Source organism: Xenopus tropicalis, chromosome 7, assembly GCF_000004195.4.
Source record: "Xenopus tropicalis strain Nigerian chromosome 7, UCB_Xtro_10.0, whole genome shotgun sequence".
Classification (NCBI taxonomy): domain Eukaryota; kingdom Metazoa; phylum Chordata; class Amphibia; order Anura; family Pipidae; genus Xenopus; species Xenopus tropicalis.
Genome location: NC_030683.2, coordinates 114,181,689 through 114,205,438, shown reverse-complemented (window position 1 = coordinate 114,205,438; position 23,750 = coordinate 114,181,689). Strand labels below are relative to the sequence as shown.

Sequence of the window (23,750 nt, the reverse complement as noted above, 5' to 3'; positions counted from 1 at the left end):
TAGTCGCACAACCGTCTCCGCCGCTTTCTTCTGTGCTTTGTTTTGCCCCATTTTATTGTGCTGGGGAAGAGGAGTCTGGCTACATATATGCTTTTAATTCATTTTCAATTTCTGTTTTTCATCTTTCTTTAAAAATTGAAGTCTAATGTGGGAAGATTCTCTATGAATGCCACGGCCCTTGGATACCGAGCCCAGTCCCTTACACCTAAATAGATGCTGGAGAAATGGGAAACAGAGGAAAAGGAATAATTATACATTTGCCCTTAGTTTTTCTATTAGACAAATACAGAAGCTTCATTATTGTTACTGATGAGGTGGACTCCTACTCTCCAATGAATGGGCCTCAGTATGTCGGAGAGCACCCAAAGGTTGGACTGGTTGCTTCTGACAGTAGTAACACATCCGGTAGGCAACCTGGGAACAGAAATCACTCACCAAGGAAGCCACTCACCAGCCATAATATTCACGAGCCACTTCCTACTATAACTCTACACAATGACTCAGAATGGAAAACTTCCAGAACCACAGGGCAAGTCCTTGCATAAACTGTATCCTTCCTTCCCAGCCTTGCACATGTCGAATACAGATGCTGTAACTTTTAATAACTTCTGTAAAGAAACCACCATTTCCGTTTTCTCCTTGCGCCTTATTTTATGAATGAGCAGGAACTTTAGAAGATGAAAAAAAAAACCCTGTGGCAAACTATAGTAAGTACTAGACCCCCGCAAAAAAGTCTTTTTAGGGTCTCCTAAACTTTATAAGTTGATCTTCATGCGATAAATAGCTTATTAGAACTGTCCGGGCCCTTATATTCCTGCACTCCAAGTAACGTTTGAGTTTATTTTCTCTGTTTATATAGTTGCTCAGTCTTCTTTATGGTTACAACTCTGTCTAGATCACATGATAAGTATATGACTTCATTTTGGGCTTCTGTCTTGTGAAACCCTTTGAGTCATCCCATTGCCATTGAATACCACCTGTGTGTCCCAACTCTTGCCCCACCATCTTGTCCCCCGAGAGATACCACTAGAATTGCTAGAATTGGCAAACGCTGGCCACTGCCATTAAACCGATTTGCCTTGAGTAACATCAGGCTGTAGAACACTGATTAAATTACTGCCTTGGAAATTATCTATTTAGATATGATTTGCAGCAATAGCAAGGCTAAATAGGACTTTAAATATAGAAACATGATAGGGAGGACAGAGATAAGGGTGTACTTTGCATCCAGCCACTCACAGATACATGTAGCCCTGTTTAATCTTATCTTTAATGGCTTCAGTAAGTATCAATAGTTGCATTATATCTCTTTTGTGCCGCTTACTTCTGGCTATGCGTATTTCTGAAGGTTGTAAAAACTGTTTATTACTATACTGTATGTAAAGGTGGCTATACACGTTAAGATTTTTCTCTTTCTAACAACCAATTTCAGTGTGATCCCAAAAGTCCGTCAAATTATTGGGCACCGAACAATTGCACTGGCTGGCTGGTGATTTTTCATCGGGCAGGTTTGAAAATTTTCATCGTTAGCAATGAAATTTGCCCACTGCCCAATTGTTTGCAGGACCAAGCAGGTAGTGTTCCTAGCTCTAACTAGAAGATGTTGCTTGAAATGGTCATTTTTGTTAATGGGCAAATCGTACTTTTAAACAATCGTTTCAGGATAAGCTTGGTCCTACAATAAGAAAAAGATCTTTATAAAATCTTAACGTGTATGTCCAGTTTAAGTCTAGGCAGAAACTCATAAGCTCTTTCTTATTTTTGCCATAACCTAATTTAAATCCATTTAATTATTGTGGGAGTGGGCACAACCCGAAACTGATGGTTGCCCTTGTGTGCCATAGACTTAGGTTATAATGGCAGAACTTGGAATCATATGCGGTGTGTGCCATAGCCATACCGTTGCAGCACAGGACAGCCATCTAAATTCATGTATAACCCTTCATCACTCCAAAAAAGCCCTGGTTGCTGGATTTTAGCAGAAGCTTGTCTCAAGTGACTGTCAGTAAATAAGGCAAACCAAACATTTAATCAAAGATGGCCAGAGGGAAAACCCACCACTCTCTATTGGATTTTTATGAGCATATTTATCATTATATGAGAGTGACAGTTCACCCTCCACTAAATACACCTCTAAAAACCCATAGTAATGAATACAGAGTGTTACCTACAGAACCTTACCAAGCCAAGACACCTTATCTACCCCTTTGTGTTCCTACTAATGAGAATTCAAGGACATTCCAGAGTTTAATGACCTTTCCTCTATTTGCTAATAATCCAACTGTACAGATGCAATTAAAGAAAGAGATATTAAAATGACAGGCAGACAGTTATGAGTAGTTGTACAGTGGCCAGTGAAATACAAAGGTCAGAGTGCCATAGATAAGAAGGACAATTAAAGTCAATTCGTGTTTGTAACCTATGAACTAATAAGAGAAACAAGTTGGTGGGAGCACAAAGAACGGAATTATAGTGCAAAAGAGCTTTATTGCTATACCATACACCACATAACTTGATAAAGGGCAAGGAAGAGGCTCGAAACATGTTGTGTATGGCATAGAAATAAAGATATTTTGCACTATATTTGTGTTCTTTGTGCTCCCCCTGACTTTTTTGAACTGATGTCTGCAGAGAGTGTGGTTCTTTCATCTTGGGGGTAGATGCATAAGGTCTGGAAGGCTGAGCTCAGAGGACCTATCTACTTAATTAATAAGAGAAGCAATGATGGTCGTTGTATTACCAAGCTCTCTTTTTCAATATTGTTTTATGAACCAGCCCTATTAGCTGCCCTGGTGTGAGGAATGGCATATGCAGGGTCGGACTGGGCAGCAGGGACACCGGGAAAAATCTCGGTGGGCCCCAGCGGCCCAGACCCGACCCTTGCGGCGCTCCCCCTGCCCGACCGATCCTGCACCAACGCGTTAAATTTACACGCTCGGGGAAGGACGTCAGGTGGGGGGCCCTGCGAGGGGGGTTAGGCAGGCCCCTCCGGGGGGGGGGAAGCTATGGGCGCGGGCCGCGGTGGCCCTTCACCCTCAAGTCCGACCCTGGGCATATGCATTTGACATGCTCAAAATCTTGGTTCCCGAGAAATATAGGGAAAATATAAGAAAATAAAGGTCTGTATTTACTGCTGCCCGCATTTGGTTCCACAGGAATGTCTCATGTACAGCTGTGATCTCGAAACTAGATTTCTTCATAAGAAAAACAGGTGCCCCTGGGAGGGCCAGAGCCAGCAGCTTCCCTTTCACCAAAGTTCCCTGCTCGGACATACATAAATAGCCACACACCGTCCAAAAAGCAGAATAGATGTCCAACATAATGACTCATGACCCAAATGCCATTTTAATCATGCTGAAGCTATTAGATTTTTGCCCTCAAAAAAATTGCTCTTAGGTTCCTATGAAAATGGGTACAGCTGGGTTGGGTTTAGAGAAAGGCAAAAAAGGAGACGTATGCCTCTTGATAAATGTACAAACCAAAATTTATTACTGTATTTAATGATTAACGTCTGGGTCTTGGGTTCATTCCAGTCAGTATACTATTTGCCTGGAGCTGCAGCAGTTTTCTCTCACAGTACAGATACAATTGCTGGTAGGTCTGCTGGCTTCTATCCTTTCTGTGTGTGTCTTTATAGTAAGGAAATTGACAGATTTGTAGCTACAGTAAATTCCAATAGTGCAGTAACTGATGGGAACCAACATTATATGTTAAGCACTACATAAAATGTTTATAAGAGATGTACTTTTAGTACAGGTATGGGACCTGTTATCCAGAATGCTCGGGACCTGGGGTTTTCCAGATAAGGGATCTTTCCGTAATTTGAATCTCTATACCTTAGCTACTAAAATATAATTTAAACATGAAATAAACCCAATAAGATTGTTCTGCCCCCAATAAGGGGTAATTATATCTTGGGATCAAGTACAGGTACTGTTTTATTATTACAGAGAAAAGGGAATCATTTAACCATTAAATAAACCCAATAGGGCTGTTCTGCCCCCCAATAAGGGGTAATTATATCTTAGTTGGGATCAAGTACAGGTACTGTTTTATTATTACAGAGAAAAGGGAATCATTTAAACATGAAATAAACCCAATAGGACTGTTCTGCCCCAATAAGGGGTAATTATATCTTAGTTGGGATCAAGTACAGGTACTGTTTTATTATTACAGAGAAAAGGGAATCATTTAACCATTAAATAAACCCAATAGGGCTGTTCTGCCCCCAATAAGGGGTAATTATATCTTAGTTGGGATCAAGTACAGGTACTGTTTTATTATTACATGTTTAAAAATCTAAAATATTTGATTAAAATGGAGTCTACGGGAGATAGCCTTCCCATAGGTTAGAGCTTTCTGGATAACAGATTTCTGGATAATGGATCCCATACCTGTACTGATGCCTGTTTGAATGTCTATTTCACATAGGGGCAACTTCAGCTGGTCTGTCCATATAGACAACAGGTAGGCTAATGCAGGCCTATGGCAGTACTGCCAAAGTGCCATTTGGAGAACTGTAAAATATTAAGGTTTGAAATATTTAGAAAATAATCAGGTTTCTGTGATCACAAAGGAACAGAGATCCATGTTTGTTCCAAATCTTGATGATCCAGCATTAGATTATGACAGGGCAAAATTGCAATTAAAAATGAATAAACAGCTGTTCAGAATTGTGGAAAATATTACACAGTTTAACCCAAAATTAAATGTCTTAATGATTTCTGATTTATTTGAGTCCCACATAGAACAATATGGGTTGAGCGAGGACCAAAAGAATAAAGTGTTTAAACTGTGGGTGCCAGCATGTATTTGCCAGAGGTTATCATCCCCTGTGAGTGCTCCAGACACTGATATGGATGGCAATGTAATATATGGCACAAGAAAGGATAGGCTTTTGCAGGTCAATTATATAATTAATGGGGAAAATGTACTTGATCTAGAGGTGCTAAATGATCTTAAGACCTCTATAGATGATGACCCCTTTGCATTTATGGTTATATTTGAGCAAGCCTATAGACTAATTATGGGTATCAGAGAAGATTGTGTTCCCAAGGAGATGGTACAAGCTTTTGTAAAGAAGTTTCAGTACTTAGATACAGGACCTATGGTTAATGCTTCAATGTGTAACACACTTACAGAAGCAGCCTCTTATATAGATAAGTACAGGAGACAGCTTGTACTTTGGAACTCAGACCCCTCAAACAAATACATGATCAGAGAAATATGTCAGTCAAAAGAAGCAGATACCAAGATGCAGAAATATGCTACTTGTTATTTTTGCAACAAATTAGGGCATTTCAGGAGGAAATGTTTTAAATTGAGAAAATTAATTAAGAGCAAGGGATTTAAGTTTGATAAAAATTCTGTAATCGCTTATGAGCAAGCTCAGGTTTGTAATGTTACGAAAGTAGCAAAACCTAAAGCACAGAGGAGCAAGTTGTTCGACCCCCCTATGTCTCATGAATAGGCCTGTCTGCCTTTACAAAAGACAAAGGACTGAAGACAAAAGGAGTTTCTTTTTGTTGAGGAAGAAGGGAACAATAACAGAACAGAGTTAATAGGGAGATGTTGGTACTTATTCACTTAAGGTTTGTTTAGTGTGTGTAAATGTATATGATTGGGAATAATTTTAAATAAAGTAATATTTACATGGAAATGTGCAGTAATTTCAATATGTTATAGTGACTGTTGTGACTGTGAATGTATTTCACTGAACAGCAGGATCAGGAAAACTTATAGTGTATTTATTGTTTTATACTGCAGAATTTCTGCAAATATTAATCCCTTATTCAGCAAATGCCATGTTAGCATTGTTGGAAAGTTATTTTGGCAGTGGAATGATAAATATCTTAACTGTTTTCTTGTTTTATTTGTATCATAAAGTCAGTATTTTCACTAGAAATGAGAAAATGGTTTGCTTCCACTGATCAAAATATCTAAAAGTTATATCTACAGAAGTTTGTGCAGGACTGGTATTGATCTTTTATAATCAAAATCAGTCTCACAAAAGTATAGATTTTGATTTGGTTTGTCCTCTCTAAATTATACATAAATACAATGAGGCACACTGGTAATGCTCAGGTTACACCAGTGAGTTACTGGTAGAGTTACTCAACCAAAGCATTTTATTAATGTAATGAGCATACTTCTACAGTGTAAGTAGTAAGTTTGGACAGAGAAACAGATATTATTTTCTGAATGCTGCATTGTATTTCCATGTAGATTGCTTAATAAACTGAGGGAAATTATTATTATAGGATATTGAGGGCACATTTGCCTATAATGCAATTACTTTACTTACCTTTTTTGAATAAGTACAGAAGAGAGAGAGTGAACACATTCTAATATATATATTTGCTTTTGTTAAACACCATTAAGGTTTTATTTGACTGATATTTGACAGAAAAGACTTAAAATTGGACACATAAGATGTAATGCATAGGAACAATAGATCTACAGTATCCTCTGATATTCGGGTTAGGAGAACAAAGGCCAAGAGTAGTCACTGATTGATGTCCTTTTAGATATTCAAGGGTAAACCAGATGAACTTCCTCACTGGTTATAGAATACTATGGTCTTAGTAAAAAAGAAAGGGCTCCAGTAACAACTTTATTTGTTAATCATGAAATGTGCATTAAACTGTTTACGATCTTTTTAGGACAGGGGTGGGCAAAGTCCTTTGTTACTTACATCAGCAATGTCCCTAAGCAACCTATGGAATGGCCTATGTATTAGGGTGGGGGAAGTGTATCCCATTGGGGGGGTATATATTTAGGAACAAAGGAGAGTCTAAAACACAAGCACACATGCCACACAGACACTCACACAGACACTCACACACACACAGCTAAGACATACACATTTATCCACATAATACACTTTTTAGACCTCAGATTAATACATTCATATACTTTGCATTTATGGTTTTGGTAGGCTGTCGATGATATATCTGACTGGCTTAACTGTTATAATTTGTATGTATTTTTCTGTAACATTATTTCCACACATTAAATATACTTAAAATATCACCCTGGTGTGTGGTATCTGTTGACCATAGAACTTACACAAATGTAATAAATATAGAGCAGTTATTACAGTTGGCGAGTCCACCCAGATTTATAGACCTGGACACTACACATATACACACACTGTCAGCTTCAAAGGGGGACAGAAGGGTGTAGTTGAACTGAAGCTTCCAGATGTCTATATGAGTAAAAGAACCTAGTAGTTACTTGTGTAAGTATTATAGGCTTTGACATAATTGCGGGCGCAGTGAGAAACATTCTGCTTTCCGGTGAGTATGGATTTTCTTGATAATTTGGCTAGGAAAAGCAAATTTGAGTTTAAAATCCCTCATAGAATTATGTCTGAGGCAGAGATTTGGTCAGATCTGTATAGTCAGTGTGTGGGGGCAAATTTAAAGTTAGAGGAAGGAATATCATTTTCCAAGATGAAGCATAGGATTAACAATGTTATGTTAATGGTGAAAACATTTCATATGTTAATATGCTCAAATAGAAAGGAAAGTAATGCAGGACAGATTACAGATTACTACTCTGGAGGAGGAAAGAGTAGAACGTGACAGGGTAATGCAGGACAGATTACTACTCTGGAGGAGGAAAGAGTAGAACGTGACAGGGTAATGCAGGACAGATTACTACTCTGGAGGAGGAAAGAGTAGAACGTGACAGGGTAATGCAGGACAGATTACTACTCTGGAGGAGGAAAGAGTAGAACGTGACAGGGTAATGCAGGACAGATTACTACTCTGGAGGAGGAAAGAGTAGAACGTGACAGGGTAATGCAGGACAGATTACTACTCTGGAGGAGGAAAGAGTAGAACGTGACAGGGTAATACAGGACAGATTACTACTCTGGAGGAGGAAAGAGTAGAACGTGACAGGGTAATGCAGGACAGATTACTACTCTGGAGGAGGAAAGAGTAGAACGTGACAGGGTAATGCAGGACAGATTACTACTCTGGAGGAGGAAAGAGTAGAACGTGACAGGGTAATGCAGGACAGATTACTACTCTGGAGGAGGAAAGAGTAGAACGTGACAGGGTAATGCAGGACAGATTACTACTCTGGAGGAGGAAAGAGTAGTACGTGACAGGGTAATGCAGGACAGATTACTACTCTGGAGGAGGAAAGAGTAGAACGTGACAGGGTAATGCAGGACAGATTACTACTCTGGAGGAGGAAAGAGTAGAACGTGACAGGGTTAGTGCTGACTGTCTGGTTAAAGAGATTGCTAAGCATGACGTTAGACTGTCAGAAATGGAATCAATTTTGCAACATAATAATCAGGTTTCTGTGATCACAAAGGAACAGAGATCCATGTTTGTTCCAAATCTTGATGATCCAGAAAAAAATTGGACACGTAAGATGTAATGCATAGGAACAATAGATCTATCCTCTGATATTCGGGTTAGGAGAACAAAGGCCAAGAGTAGTCACTGATTGATGTCCTTTTAGATATTTAAGGGTAAACCAGATGAACTTCCTCACTGGTTATAGAATACTATGGTCTTAGTAAAAAAAGAAAGGGCTCCAGTAACAACTTTATTTGTTAATCATGAAATGTGTATTAAACTGTTTACGATCTTTTTAGGACAGGGGTGGGCAAACTACGGCCCGCGGGCCACATCCGGCCCCTTGGCCTTTTTAATCCGGCCCGCCGACGACACCGTCTCATCACGCGAGACTTGGTGTCATTGGCGGGCCGGAATTAAAGAGACGAAGGGGGCATAACGCTGGCCCGGTCCGGCCCGGGGGTGAGTAAATGTGGCCCGTGAGCCAAAAAGTTTGCCCACCCCTGTTTTAGGAGATGGGTTCTTAATCCATTAAGGAAGACCATGGATACACAGAATATACTGGGATATTTTCTTGCAGTGCATGAGTAGAGAATGCATGCTGTGAGGTTTTTGTTTAAGAAAGGTTTGTCTCTTGCAACCCTTTGTCTCATATGTCTGTTATATGTATTTGTTCACAGTGACTAACAGAAGCATGTTTGCATGATAATGATGTAGACAAAGCCTAACCAGTTTGATTTCTTGGTCAGAGGTTTAAAATCAAAATCTTAAGGTGCACTTATTCAAATACTGCGCAAGTTAATGAATTGGCATTTCTAAAAATAGAAATCATACAGGATAACTACAAACGAAACTATTCAAATTATGAATATGTTGAAAGAGTACTCCATATACATCTTATGGACCTTTGATAGTTTGGATTATCACATGACCTGGCCAGTTATGTGATAAAATGTTTAAAACTAACAAAGATGTATTATAAGATGTATATGTTTAAAAACTTTGAAGACTGATTATGGATCCATTATTTTCACTTGCAAGATTAACAGCTGTACTGTATATACATATGTTTCAGTTTGTTTGTTTGTTTGTTTGTCTAATTAATAATTGTTTAATCTTTGATTGTTGATCTTTGTATAAATAAGGTCATAGAAAGCAATGTCCATCAAGATCTTTTCAGGGTTTTAACATTAATGGTTACTAACCGTATGTGTACTGAATCTAAATATATTTTGTCCTTGGGGGACATTACCCAGTGATGTAGCATTTTTCTGTTTTCTCCATTTTGTTTAATATTGAAAGCAGAATCTCATTTTAGTTTATACAGCTGGGCATGATTTAAGGTATGTGACTGCCCCTGGGAATAGGGTTTTGTTAAAATCATACAGCTCATATGGCATGGGTGTCTAATTTAAGTCACAGTGGGCCTGATTCACTAAAGTGCGATAAAATGTGCGCTATTTTTAGCGTGAACTATAAATTTTACCACGCGATTTTTCGCACGATTCACTATAAGCATACTTGCGGTTTTTTACGCGCGATATTACATGCGTTATTTAACTCGCGAAGACTATTTCAATGCTGTATTTGCCGGTACATGCGCTAAATTACGCACGCGAATAGTCGCCGCATATGAATGGTAGCATAGAAATAGTGTATAAAAATTGTCGCCGCATATAAATGGTGTATATAAATATTAGCCACATATAAATGGTAGCATATAAATAGTATCATATAAATAGTAGATGCTTATAAATAGTAGCCACTAGTGATGAGCGAATGTGTTCTGGTTATCTTTAGTGAAAAATTAGCAAATCTTTCGAAAGATCCACGAAATGGCAAAAATGTTGTGCGGGCAAAAAAATTGTTGCCCGTGACTATTATTTTTTGACGCTTGTATAAATTTTTGGATGTGCGTTGAATTTTTGCGTGGCGAATTTTTTCATGCGTTTTGCCATTGGCGGATTGTTTTGCGAAACGCATGAAAAAATCCGCCGCAAAAAAAATTCAACGCACGTCCAAAAATTCGCTGCGAATCCATGCCTGGCGAAACATTTCATCACTTGTAGCCAAATATAAATAGTCGCGCAAATGAACGCACGCCATGTTAGCCATACACGCCAATACTTGTGGAAAATTACTGTATTAAAAATGGACATTTCGCTGCAAACTGGCGGCTGCGTTACTCTAGGGGAAACACAGACTTCAATAAATAACACTGCAAAGTCCATATTTTATTGCAAAAAACTCATTTACTGTACTTTTGTTTAATTATCGCCTGTCTGTAGTAGGAGTTAATTTTCGCATAGCCGAATGCGATATTTAGGGGCCCATTTACTTACTCACGAACGGGCCGAATGCGTCCGATTGCGTTTTTTTCGTAATGATCGGTATTTTGCGATTTTTTTGGAAAATTATCGCGACATTTTCGTTACCAATACGATTTTTACGGAAAAAGGCAAGTTTTTCGTAGCTATAGTGAATCATGCGATCGTATTCTTTTCAGCGCGGAAAATAACGCATGCGGTAAAACTAGCGCGAGAAATACCGCATGCGAAAATGCCGATTTATCGCACGCGATAATACTATGGTGAATCGCGCGCAAATTATCGTGTCTTTTTTACCGCAAAAAAGCGTGCAATAATTTTTATCGCACTTTAGTGAATCAGGCCCACAGTCTTTATTTTAAATGACAGCTTTTGGGGGTTGGAGATGGAGCAGTACAATGAGCAGTAATGATGAGATATGAGGTTTTACAAAGTTTTCAGATGATCCTTGTTGGTTTTATGGGAAGGTCAGTATTGGTTTGACCTTAAGGCACAAAGGAATATTAATACCTGTGTATTTTAGGAAAATCTGACAAATGGTTCTTTTAACATGCTAATAGACATCTAATACATACATGCTGCTTTATATGAATATAAAATATATGTTACAGTTCTGCTCCAGATTTTTCATACATACTTATCAAGCAAGATAACGAAGACTTCAAGACACAGAAAGATACAAATTATGAGTTTAAAAGAACAAAGAACTTTGATTGTAACCCAAAACCAGTAATGTTCTAGCGTTTAAGGAAATTAGATCCAGCAACATTTTTCCTATAAATGGGAGTTAGATCTCTTTCCCTACCTACAAAGTCGGGAAGATAATTTAGGAATATGAAGAAATTCTACAAATTAATTTTTTTATATTGTCATGGATATTGATTAATGGAGTATGGAAACATTTATGCTATGATTTTGTGGGATAGATGAACAGAACTTGGAGGAATTATGTTAAATATGAATAAATAATTATACATGTATTGAAAATGTTTTTGTTAAATGAATGCGGATATTTTATACTGGTACTTAATGGTTAGTTATAAATTTTAGTTAAATCTGGAAATGGAAATCATTGATATGTTATGATTTTATGATTATTTAATCACATGGACACAATTGTGATTGTATCGGTGTGCCTTCAATGTTTTTTGTTATTCAATTGGAAGGAAAAGGCACAACTTTTTGTCATAGTAACATAGTAAGTTGGGTTGAAAAAAGACATACGTCCATCAAGTTCAACCATAATGCCTATATATAATCTGCTTACTACTAGTTGATCCAGAGGAAGGCAAAAACCCCATCTGAAGCCTCTCTAATTTGCCGCAGAGGGGAAAAAATTCCTTCCTGACTCCAAGATGGCAATCGATTGTCATAATACTGAATTTTAAATATTCTTTCTTTTTTTTAAAAGTGTTCCTAAGAACTATTCCCCTGTTTTTACTTTGCTGTAAGGCTATATCATCTGAATTTTAGTGAGGTGACTATATGAATATATAACATCATATTCATGACAATGACATGGTAATACAGTGATAGAATAAGATTTTAGTATAACACTAGCTATAGGCCATACTGGATAATAGCTGCAAAACAAAAGAAGAGGAACACCACTCTACAAAGAGAAGTGCAGGTTTCAGGAGTAAAGTAATTATGTGATACAGACTGTGACCCGGGAAGAATCAACATTAAAGTATAATACGTATAAGGGTTACCCGAGGAATGACTTTTATTCTGAAATGTAAGAACTGTTCACAAAGCAATGTTTTTATTTCTCCTGATTCTGATTTGGCCTGCTACAGTTTTCGACAGACTGTTATTGTTTTTTTAAACCTGATATGATCTATTCAAGCCACACCATCTTTTGATCTATGGACTGAGTTATGGCTCAGGGTTTCCAAAGAAGCCAAGTCTGTTTCAAGATTATTGAAAAAAAGCGTGATTATCTGATCAACTATAAAAGTTACGGCTTACATTTGTTGAACCCTATAGGAGCTGCAGGCTACCATTGTATGGAAGCTACTCAAGCAACCAGACACCTGCCTTGCATCATTCACTGGAAGAGTGTTCACCAAATATTGTGTAAAGAAAGCAATGAGAAATGGGACTGTAACTTGGTGAAAGTTATTTCCAGAATGGAGAACTCTGCTCTTAATGATACACTATTCCCAGCAAGGGAATGCAAGGTGTAGTAAAGAATTCACAGTCAACTGCAATCAAACACAGCTTTATGACGTTTTGATGGAAGTTTTTTAAACTTACACCAGGAGGCTATGGTTAGATGTTGAAGAATGCAACAATGTTTAAGTATAGTAGTTTTGGCCAATATCTACGTTATTAGTTCTCATGAGCTATCACTGCTTACCATCTCATTACATGTTATTAAAAACTCATGATATATGTACTATGGACATTTGACAAGTGGCAAAGAATGACTTCCTTAATATTTATGTTGCATATGAATGAAATGTTGTTGGCAAAGCCAGGGTGCAAAGGGGGAATTTGTAAAATATTAAGGTTTGAAAATTGGTGATACAGTGGGTTTGAAGGAGTTAATAGCACTCCTGCCTTAGCCATACATATATTGACTGACACATAAATTTATATAGTCCTTTGTTACTTACATCAGCAATGTCCCTAAGCAACCTATGGAATGGCCTATGTATTAGGGTGGGGGAAGTGTATCCCATTGAGGGGGTATATATTTAGGAACAAAGGAGAGTCTAAAACACAAGCACACATGCCACACAGACACACACAGACACTCACACACACACACTAAGACATACACATTTATCCACATAATACACTTTTTAGACCTCAGATTAATACATTCATATACTTTGCATTTATGGTTTTGGTAGGCTGTCAATGATATATCTGACTGGCTTAATTGTTATAATTTGTATGTATTTTTCTGTAACATTATTTTCACACATTAAATATACTTAAAATATCACCCTGGTGTGTGGTATCTGTTGACCATAGAACTTACACAAATTTAATAAATATAGAGCAGTTATTACAAGAACCTTATGAAATAGATTGATCAACCTACTTCTAGCTGTGTCTGGAAACAGTTCCCTTATGTACACACACAATGTCAATGCAAGTGGCACGTATCTCATTGGTCTTACCTGTGTTGGTGTTTTTCAGACTATTAATAATGTGGGCCTGGGCTCTTCTTCCCATTTGTCTGACTATTTGGGCCACGGCCGGAATATGGATAGTGTAAGTATATATGGCTTTTATTTTTTCTTAGCAGTGTGAAAAGATAGTTTGGATTTAAAAAAAATAAATAAAAAAAGAATTTGTTGTACAGTAGTGCACAGTCGATATGCTGGCAAGCCAAGAATTCTGGATTTTGCAATGTGGCCCCAACTACATAGGAAGTTGTAGTAGATCAAGATAAAGTAGACAGTTGCATGTTTCAAAATATGAAGCAAGAAATATGTTTCCTTTAGTATAACATTAACAGTCAGCTCTGCAAGCTTTTCCTCCAAGGTTTCCTCCCTATACATTTTATTGCCCTCTACAAATAACTCAGGTAATAGAGTTGAGAATCTTAAAAGCCACCTATAGATTAGGGGCAGAGAAAAAATGGTGGGTGTATATCATTTAATGTAGACTTTACTAACTGATTCATTACCTAAAGTTTCCTAGTTGTTACCCAGTTCTAAATGATGATTGGCCAAAATTAAACCCTAGATCTGATTTGAAATGTCGCCCAGCCGTACTGGCCAACACCTACACCAAGGGCCACATTTACTAAGCAATTAAGAGATAAAGTCGGATTTTTTCTTACTTCTAGATAATTTCGAGATTTATGATTGGGTTTTCACCAGAACTCAATTTTTTTGTTATTATTCCCAGAAAATAACTCCCATAATTCGTGATTTATTCATGTTTAGTTAACTTTTTTTGTAAAATGAAAGTCTGACAGGTTTGATCTGTCGAGTACCATTGAGTCCTATGGAGGCTTAGGGGCCCATTTACTTACTCATGAACGGGCCGAATGCGTCCGATTGCGTTTTTTTCGTAATGATCGGTAGTTTGCGATTTTTTCGGAAAATTATCGCGACTTTTTCGTTACCAATATGATTTTTGCGGAAAAACGCAAGTTTTTCGTAGCCATTCCGAAAGTTGCGATTTTTTCGGAGTGTTAAAACTTGCGCAAAACGTTGCGCCTTTTAAGTTTTAACGCTACGAAAAAATCGCAACTCGTATTTTCGCGCAAATCGTATTGGTAACGAAAAAGTCGCGATAATTTCCGAAAAGTCGTAAAGGCGCCGAAAAAATTGCAAAAAATACGAAAAAGTCGCAAAACGTTCGTTTCCAATCCGAATTTTTTCCATTCGGACTCGGATTCGACCCATAGTAAATGTGCCCCTTAGAGTAGCAGAATAGCTGTCAGTGACACATTGACACATTTTCAAGGACAAGTTAATCTCCTCATTGTTTTCAGTTTCACCCAGCTTCAAGGGAAACCTAATCCCCTCGTTGAACTGAAGAAGCTGCTCGGATGAGTAGTGAAACGTCTTCAATGATTACTAAACAAGTCCAGTTGCTTCAAATTTATTTATACTAGATACTAATCCCCTCATTGTTTTCTATTTCAAACTTTTAAGGGAAAGTTAATCCCATCATTGTTTTCAGTTTCACCCAGTTTCAAGGGAAACTTAAACACATTATTGTTTTCCAAGAATGCCAAGGCTCCTAAAATGGCTGCTGGAGCAATTCCTGTTTCGGAAAAATTAAGAGGGTTCATGGAAACAAATGTCCATTTAAACTCAAATTTTTCAAGTTTTTACAATTTCAATTTGAAAAATTCGAAACTTTCGATCGAACGATTCAACCATTATCATGACATTTTATAAATACAACAATGACCAAGTTTATACGACATTCAAGGCCATAAAAAAAGGAATTTTAGTAAATGTGCCCCCAAGTGTTTAAACTGATTGACCAGCTGACCAATCCTTTACATAAGTACACTACCTCTGTGTGTGGCCATAGTGCACCAATATCTGTCTAGTCATGCCACAAGGTGCCTATGTGGGACCTGATTAATGCTGCACAGTAGGAATGTCATCTAGACCTGGAGTTGTACTAGAAGGTTAAAAGTCTATTGCATCAAATATCCCACAAAATCGTAAGGAATCAGGAGATACAAAAATAGCAGATGAGTCAATACAGGAATACAGCTCTTCTAATTCAGTTACTGGTATGTTTAACTGGAGGGAATGGAATCATCAGGGATAAATATGGAGTATATTATTCATGTCTTGAATGGAGGGCACAGGATACCTTAAACTATCAATGTTCTGCTTTGATTTTACTGTTACACTTTTAACAGGTATGGGATGTCGGTGAGCAATGGGTCTGTCAATCTCACAGATGGGTTTCCCTTTATCAGGTAAGGGCATCAATGATTTCTTATTCATTCCTTCCTGATGAAGGCCAGAAGATATATCCATATGAATATACTGTATGTATATAAAGAGCAGAAGAGAGGGGGGGCCAGAAGATATATCCATATGAATATACTGTATGTATATAAAGAGCAGAAGAGAGGGGGGGCCAGAAGATATATCCATATGAATATACTGTATGTATATAAAGAGCAGAAGAGAGGGGGGGCCAGAAGATATATCCATATGAATATACTGTATGTATATAAAGAGCAGAAGAGAGGGGGGGATATCAATCAAAAGGTGAACTAAAGATTCACCATAATGGTCTGGAATAGAATAGTAGGACATAAGAGAAAGGAAAATGTTTCTGGTATATCAGAAAACAAGACCAAGGTCTTTATGAAAGGAGCAGGTCTGCCCGAGAGACTTAAAGAGACAGTTGAGCCACTAGTGAGTAGCTGGCAGGTAGGAGTCTGGGTGCCGTATAACAAGGGTAAAGTGGGTACTTGACTTGCTGATAGGGCAGAGATATATTGTTTCAGAGAAGGATGATTTATTAATGAAGATGAAGACACTGACTGATTTGCAGTTTTAAAGGGGAAGGAAAGGCTAAGTCACTTGGGGGTGCTAAAATGTTAAGCACCCCCAAGTGATTTGAATCGCTTACCTTGTACCCCGGGCTGGTGCCCCTGTTAGGAGAAAACCGCACCAGCCCGTGGCACCTGTAGCGAGCACTTCCGCCTTCCTTTCCCCTAGACTCCGAGTCCGGCGCATGCGCAGTAGAGTGAAAAAGCCGACTTCTCTGTTAAAGTTCGGTTTTTCACTCTGCTGTGCATGCGCGCGCAGCGAGGGAGGAAGGAGGAAGCGATCGCTGCTACCCCAGGCTGGTGCTGTTTTCTCCATACAGGGGCACCAGCCCGGGGTAGAAGGTAAGCGATCTAAGTCACTTGGGGGTGCCTAACATTTTGGCACCCCCAAGTGACTTAGCCTTTCCTTCTTCTTTAATATATGATTATAAAAATATGTCAACAATGGAATTAAAGTGACTAAAGTATATTACCGTGATCAGCTAGCATTCCAAATAACAGTGGTGTTTATAGTGACAAAGGAGAGGTTAGAAAAAGGGAGTATAGAAGTGTTATAGATGTTAGGCATTTAGGTAAATGATAAATATAGCAGTAACCCACAGCAACCAGTCAGCAGGTAGCATATACTGGTCACCTGTTTAAAAGCAAACATATTATGGGTTAATGCTCCTGGGCAAACTTAGTGCCTTTTATTACATATGGATATAGAGTCCCATGGGGTGGGGAAATTAATTGGTCTTTAATATCAGAAAAGGAGAAGGTATAAGGGGATACTAGATTATAGGGCTCCTGTACGTCTACAAGTGCAGTGAGCAAAGATCAATTTTGAGTGCAATCGCTATGTTTTTTTCCCACAATGCAGTCTTTTCCCAGAATTTCAGTCTTATTGCGGTTAATGGGCGATGTGCTTGGTGCAATTGTACTGAGCCCTTGTGGACGTACATGAGCCCTGATATCTTTCCTGCAAAAGACATTGAAATATGAAAAGAAGAGAATTTTCTGAAGAAGTACCATGTGACATATTTCTGTCTAATATAATAACCCATAACCCATGCATGAATCAGTGAGTTTTAAAAATGTGAATAATTACCCATTTTCTCCCTATAGTCTATGTGGGACATACCCTCCGCAGAGCTGTGTATTTGGACAAGTTCTTAATGTAGGAGCAATGCTAGGTATGTTCTGTTTGTTTTACTACTGTGTTTTAGTTATCAGTTCTGTATAATAAGGGTGATATATGATCCCACAGTGGGCAATAGCGTTATATGGAAATATGGTAACTACTATATATACAAATATGTAGAGAAGGAGAATTCCTAATATGCCATAAATATGAGGGAAAATAAACAGGAACAAAAAAAGATTAGTCTGCACAGACTCACCCCCTCATTTAGTGCCTTTAGCAAAAAACTAAAGATGGGTTCTGGCCAATTCAGCGCAGTGCTCCAACACTGCGTATCTATAACACCAAAAAAAAAAGAAAAAACCCCACTCCTTCTCTAAAAAATGTATCCTTTATTCTTGAGTTAAAAACGTGAGTGGCTACTGCGATGCAAACAGCCTAGGCTGTAAATAGAACCAAAGGCCATGGAGTAAGTGGAGAGTAGGCAGGTTGGCGGGGCACCAGGTTATGTAGTATTGCCTTGGGCACCGGTGCTACTTGGCCTGGGACATGATTTATGCCCAGAAAAAGGCTACAGAAAAAAATGAATAAGAAATAAGTTAGAATAGAGTGTGTCAACTTGGAAACATATGCCTGTAGGTGGTACCACCACCAAATCATAGATGAGCAATTGTATAATAGCTATATCAATGTTTCTTTCCTTTCGCTGTAATTGTATGTATTAAAGGTGCTCTCCCTCTCCCTTATTAGGTGTATGGATCTCTGTTATACGGTTCCAGCAAATTAGAGATTACGGTTGCCACTCTGTCCTTAATTCTGTCAGTCTGGCAATGGGACTTCTGTGTGCCTTGGGTACATCCATAGTTGGGAACTTCCAGGTAACTATTCCAACAGTCAGCCTAATAGAAAATGATATTGTCTCTCTGTAAAATGAAGATAAAAAAACCATTGGGATGAATATAATCTTTATATTTATAACTCACAAACTCACATATCATTAATTAACCAAAATAATAATAATATATTTTACTTATTTACTCACTCTCTCTCTATATTTATATATATATATATATATATATATATATATATATATATGTATGTTGCTCAGTGTGTTCTGTATTTCTGTATAGGATAAACTCCACTTCTTTCTCCTTCAATAACAAAGCATACCAGTATTTTCTAAGCATACCGGTGTGCTTTGCTATTAAACTAGAAAGAAGTGCACTATATTATCAAGCATTGGACATTTCTGACATTTTAGCTCCTGGGCCAATAACTCTGTTGCAGGGTCCAACTGGGCCTGTGGGAACCTGGGAAAAAACTCCCCTGCTGATCTCCCTCCCCAATGTTAAGTATAATATATGTGTGCTTGGGGAGAGGTGGGACTACAGTAGGGGCCACTGGGAGCACCTTGGGGGGGGTCCCCTGAACACCCTAGTCTGACCCTGGTGTACTGTCCCCAACCTCAGGAGTTCTGCTCGAGGTTGGTTTAGGCGAGATAGCTTTGTAAAATATTTTAAGCCAGCAAACTGTTCAGTTGCCCATCTCTAGAAACAGCCCTGTTTCCATGCCAACTTTATGGAATATGCATTTGGGGTTGGCATGACCCCTGCTTAGAAAGTACTGGTGTGCTTTGTTATTAAAGTAGAAAGAAGTGGACTATATTAGCAAATACTGTACCCCTTAAGGTACGGCTGATCATCAATGGTTTTGTCCTCTGCAGCAATCGAATCAGCTGGAGACACACTTGGCTGGAGCTTTTCTGGCCTTCGTTATCGGTAACATCTACTTTTGGATGCAGACTGTTTTGACGTACATGGTGAAGCCGAAGCATGGCGGATGTTACATTGGACCAATCAGATTTTGCCTCAGTGTTGCTTGCACGGCATTAATCGTCTTGAGTATCCTTACATTGCCATTTGGAGGGGGGGGGGTAAAGGTGGAGTTAAGGGCGTACAAAAAAACCTGTAGAATATGAATCTTAAGTTATTGAAGTATCTCTTTGGTCACCCTTATATTATTTAGATTACTGTTTATCTATAGGGCCTCCCAAAACTAACACTTGTTTTAAGTTATATTAGAACTTTTTATTTAGATATCTAAGCACTTTGGTATTCCTCTGGCTTGGGGTAAGACTGTAATAACCGTACATTTTAGGTAATGAGATAAATGCAGGTCAGGTAGAATGTAGACTCCCTTTGTAAAAATGAAATAAACTTAAACAACTGGTCTGGTTAGCACAGAGAATCACATTAAAACAAATCAATCCCTTGTTGGACACTTGATTTTTGCAACTGTGGGGTTTTTAATAGAAGACATTTAGCTTTGACTGCTACAGTGGCTACAGGGTCATTGGATATGAAGTGTGTTTAAAGGATCAGTGGGTTACAGGTCTTGGGCCAGAGTTGTTTCTTTGACTTGAGTTATATTATAGTAACTGATATGGAAATCTGGGGGGGAACAGCTGGCAAATGAAGGTATAAATTGTGACACTTAGGGGTGGTTTATCTAATCAACAAGTTAACCACAAGTTCACTTCCTATTATTAAAATAATAAAATTAGCCAATTTTCAAATTTAGGGCTCTGGCACACGGGGAGATTAGTCGCCCGCAACAAATCTCCCGTGTCGCGGGCGACTAATCTCCCCAGATTGCCATCCCACCGGCGAAAATGTAAATCGCCGGTGGGATGGCATACGCGGCGGAGCGATTTCAGTGAAATTGCACAAGTTTCCTCTCGAGGCCGCCGCATATGCCATCCCACCGGCGATTTACATTTTCGCCGGTGGGATGGCAATCTGGGGAGATTAGTCGCCCGAGACACGGGAGATTTGTTGCGGGCGACTAATCTCCCCGTGTGCCAGAGCCCTAAGGGATGCAAGGCAACTTCCGGCTACTACAGAGTGTATATGTTTTGCCACCATTGATTAACATTATTCACAGTAGGAAAGTTATTTCAGATGGTTTATAGCCCCTGCTGGAGGAGAAAAAGGAGAAGAAAAGTCCTGTCAGCCATAGCCCTTACAGTTCTCATTTGTTTCAATTTGGGGCTTCAGCTACTGAGTTTATCTGTTGAGATTAGGTGGATCTGGGTAACCTGAGGCAATTAATGACATGTAAAAAGAAATTCTTTTTTGCAGCAGTTTAGCAGATTCATTTATGTTTAATATGTTTATGTCATATGTAGCAGTGCAGGTCTTTTTATGGTGGATGGCATCCCTTTATTGCACACTGTGCTTGATATATTTAATGTGGGTTTGCAAGAAGCCATGTAAATGGTGTTATATAGTTTGGAGGTCTTTAGGGCCTTGGCATGGTGGAAATTGAAATAGGTAAGTAATGGCTGGGATAATGACAGAACCAGGAAAATATTACTGTACAAAAGCTGGGGTCATCAGGAGCTAAATCATGGTACACGTATGGGACCCATTATCCAGAATGCTTGGGACCTGGGGTTTTCTGGATAAGGGGTCTTTCTGTAATTTAGATCTCCTACCCTAAGGGGCTGATTTACTAACCCACGAATCCGACCCGAATTGGAAAAGTTCCGACTTGAAAACGAACATTTTGCGACTTTTTCGTATGTTTTGCGATTTTTTCGGCGTCTTTATGAATTTTTCGTTACCAATACGATTTTTGCGTAAAAACGCGAGTTTTTCGTAGCCTTTACGAAAGTTGCGTAAAATCTTGCGATTTTTCCGTAGCGTTAAAACTTACGCGAAAAGTTGCGCCTTTTTCGTAGCGTTAAAACTTAAAAGGTGCGAAGCTTCGCGTAAGTTTTAACGCTACGAAAAAAGCGCAACTTTTTGCGCAAGTTTTAACGCTACGAAAAATCGCAAGATTTTACGCAACTTTCGTAATGGCTACGAAAAACTCGCGTTTTTACGCAAAAATCGTATTGGTAACGAAAAATTCGTAAAGACGCCGAAAAAATCGCAAAAAATACGAAAAAAATCGCAAAATACCGATCTTTACGAAAAAAACGCAATCGGACTCATTTCGACCCGTTCGTGGGTTAGTAAATCAGCCCCTAAGTCTACTAAAAAAAAAAAAAAAAAAAATATATATATATATATATATATATATATAAATGTAAGCAGTATTTAAACCCAATAGTATTGTTTTGGCTCTAATAAGAATTAATTATATCTTAGTTGGGATCAAGTACAGGTACTGTTTTATTATTACAGAGAAAAGGGAATCATTTAACCATGAAATGAACCCAATAGGGCTGTTCTGCCCCAATAAGGGGTAATTATATCTTAGTTGGGATCAAGTACAGGTACTGTTTTATTATTACAGAGAAAAGGGAATCATTTAACCATGAAATAAACCCAATAGGGCTGTTCTGCCCCCAATAAGGGGTAATTATATCTTAGTTGGGATCAAGTACAGGTACTGTTTTATTATTACAGAGAAAAGGGAATCATTTAACCATGAAATAAACCCAATAGGGCTGTTCTGCCCCCAATTAGGGGTAATTATATCTTAGTTGGGATCAAGTACAGGTACTGTTTTATTACGCAGAAAAAGGAAACCATTTTTAAAAATGTGAATTATTTGATTAAAATGGAGTCTATGGGAGATGGCCTTTCTATAATTCAGAACTTTCTGGATAATGGGTTTTCGGATAAGGGGTCCGATACCTGTTATAGTATTGCTAGATATTAAACAAAGTTGTACTAATAGTGTATATGGATCATTATCTTACTATTCCTTAACCCCATGCCAAAGTGGCTGTGTTCCTCAAACTGAACATGAAATCGATATCTGCAATATGCGAATGGATCGTGGCTATGATTTTATTCCTCCTTTATGGACTATTCTCAGTGGACTTTTGGCACCTTGATGGACACTATTTCCATGTGAAGAAGAGGACAGCTATCCCAAATGAAGTGGAGGTCTCTACAGTCACATTAAATATTTAGGAATCTGCGCGTGCAACTGTTGAACGGATGGACGACACACCATCAGCTCTAATGGGATGTTATGGTTATTTTAGGATGGAAATATTCTACGTTCAAGGGCCTGGCAAGTAGTCTTTGGTAGAAGAATGTAACCACCAGAAGGCAGTGCCCCTAGGAATCTACAGGCTGCTTTTGTCTAACATCATTTTCATGCAGTTTGGCCCTTATGTTCTATTTAATATTTGACTCACAATTTGGAAAAGTTGGACTGCATTGGACAATGATCGACTTCAACCCTCCCGATCTTACTCTCTTGATGGCTGCTGTGGGGCACACTGTGAAACCTTGTTCATTGTGTTAACACTAAGTGCAATGATAAAGATCTGTGATAGCTTTAAATAACACATTCGGAATGGTCCAATTATGACCAAGAGTGGGCAGTATTAAAATATTGTGTTGTAAAATATAAATATATTTTTCAGTTAAAATCGGTATTGGTAGTGGTATTTTTTTTAATTCTGTGTTTGAAATGGGTGCATTGTAGAATATCCCACTTTCACTGGTTTTAAAAGCTGAAATCTCTTTGTATGATTGGCCAACACCCGACACGTTCTGTTAGGGCTCTGGCACACGGGGAGATTAGTCGCCCGCGACAAATCTCCTGTGTCTCAGGCGACTAATCTCCCCGAACTACCATCCCACCGGCGAAAATGTAAATCACCGGTGGGATGGCATACGCGGTGGCGCGATTTAACTGAAATCGCGCAAGTTTCCTCTCGAGGCAACTTGCGCCACGTATGCCATCCCACCGGCGATTTACATTTTCGCCGGTGGGATGGCAATCCGGGGAGATTAGTCGCTTGCGAACAGGGAGTTTTGTCGTGGGCGACTAATCTCCCCGTGTGCCTGAGCCCTAAATCTCTGGAGAAAGATAAGGATCAATGTTGGGCTTTGGGAGGATATAAATACACCTAGGGGTCTGATACTGCTGGAACTTACAAACTTATTTAGTAGGCCACGTTTGGGGGAGTTTGTGGTATTTTGCTTGCTGCATGTTTTTTGACAGCTGTGAATATA

The 23,750-nt window shown here is 38.6% G+C and overlaps 1 protein-coding gene across 4 annotated transcripts in view; it reads left to right on the top strand.

Moving 5' to 3' along the window:
• Positions 1-23,165, top strand: part of tmem150b (transmembrane protein 150B) — a 28,922-nt gene extending 5,757 nt beyond the window's left edge. Inside the window, exons 1-7 of one of the 4 annotated variants that reach the window (XM_012966557.3) lie at positions 6,728-7,298; positions 13,799-13,873; positions 15,999-16,058; positions 17,751-17,818; positions 18,517-18,644; positions 19,490-19,667; positions 22,501-23,165. In XM_012966557.3, the coding sequence (XP_012822011.1) occupies positions 13,809-13,873; positions 15,999-16,058; positions 17,751-17,818; positions 18,517-18,644; positions 19,490-19,667; positions 22,501-22,694 (693 nt within the window). In that variant the 5' untranslated portion in view covers positions 6,728-7,298; positions 13,799-13,808 and the 3' untranslated portion in view covers positions 22,695-23,165. 4 annotated transcript variants of the gene reach the window in all.
• The last annotated feature ends 585 nt before the right edge of the window (positions 23,166-23,750 follow it).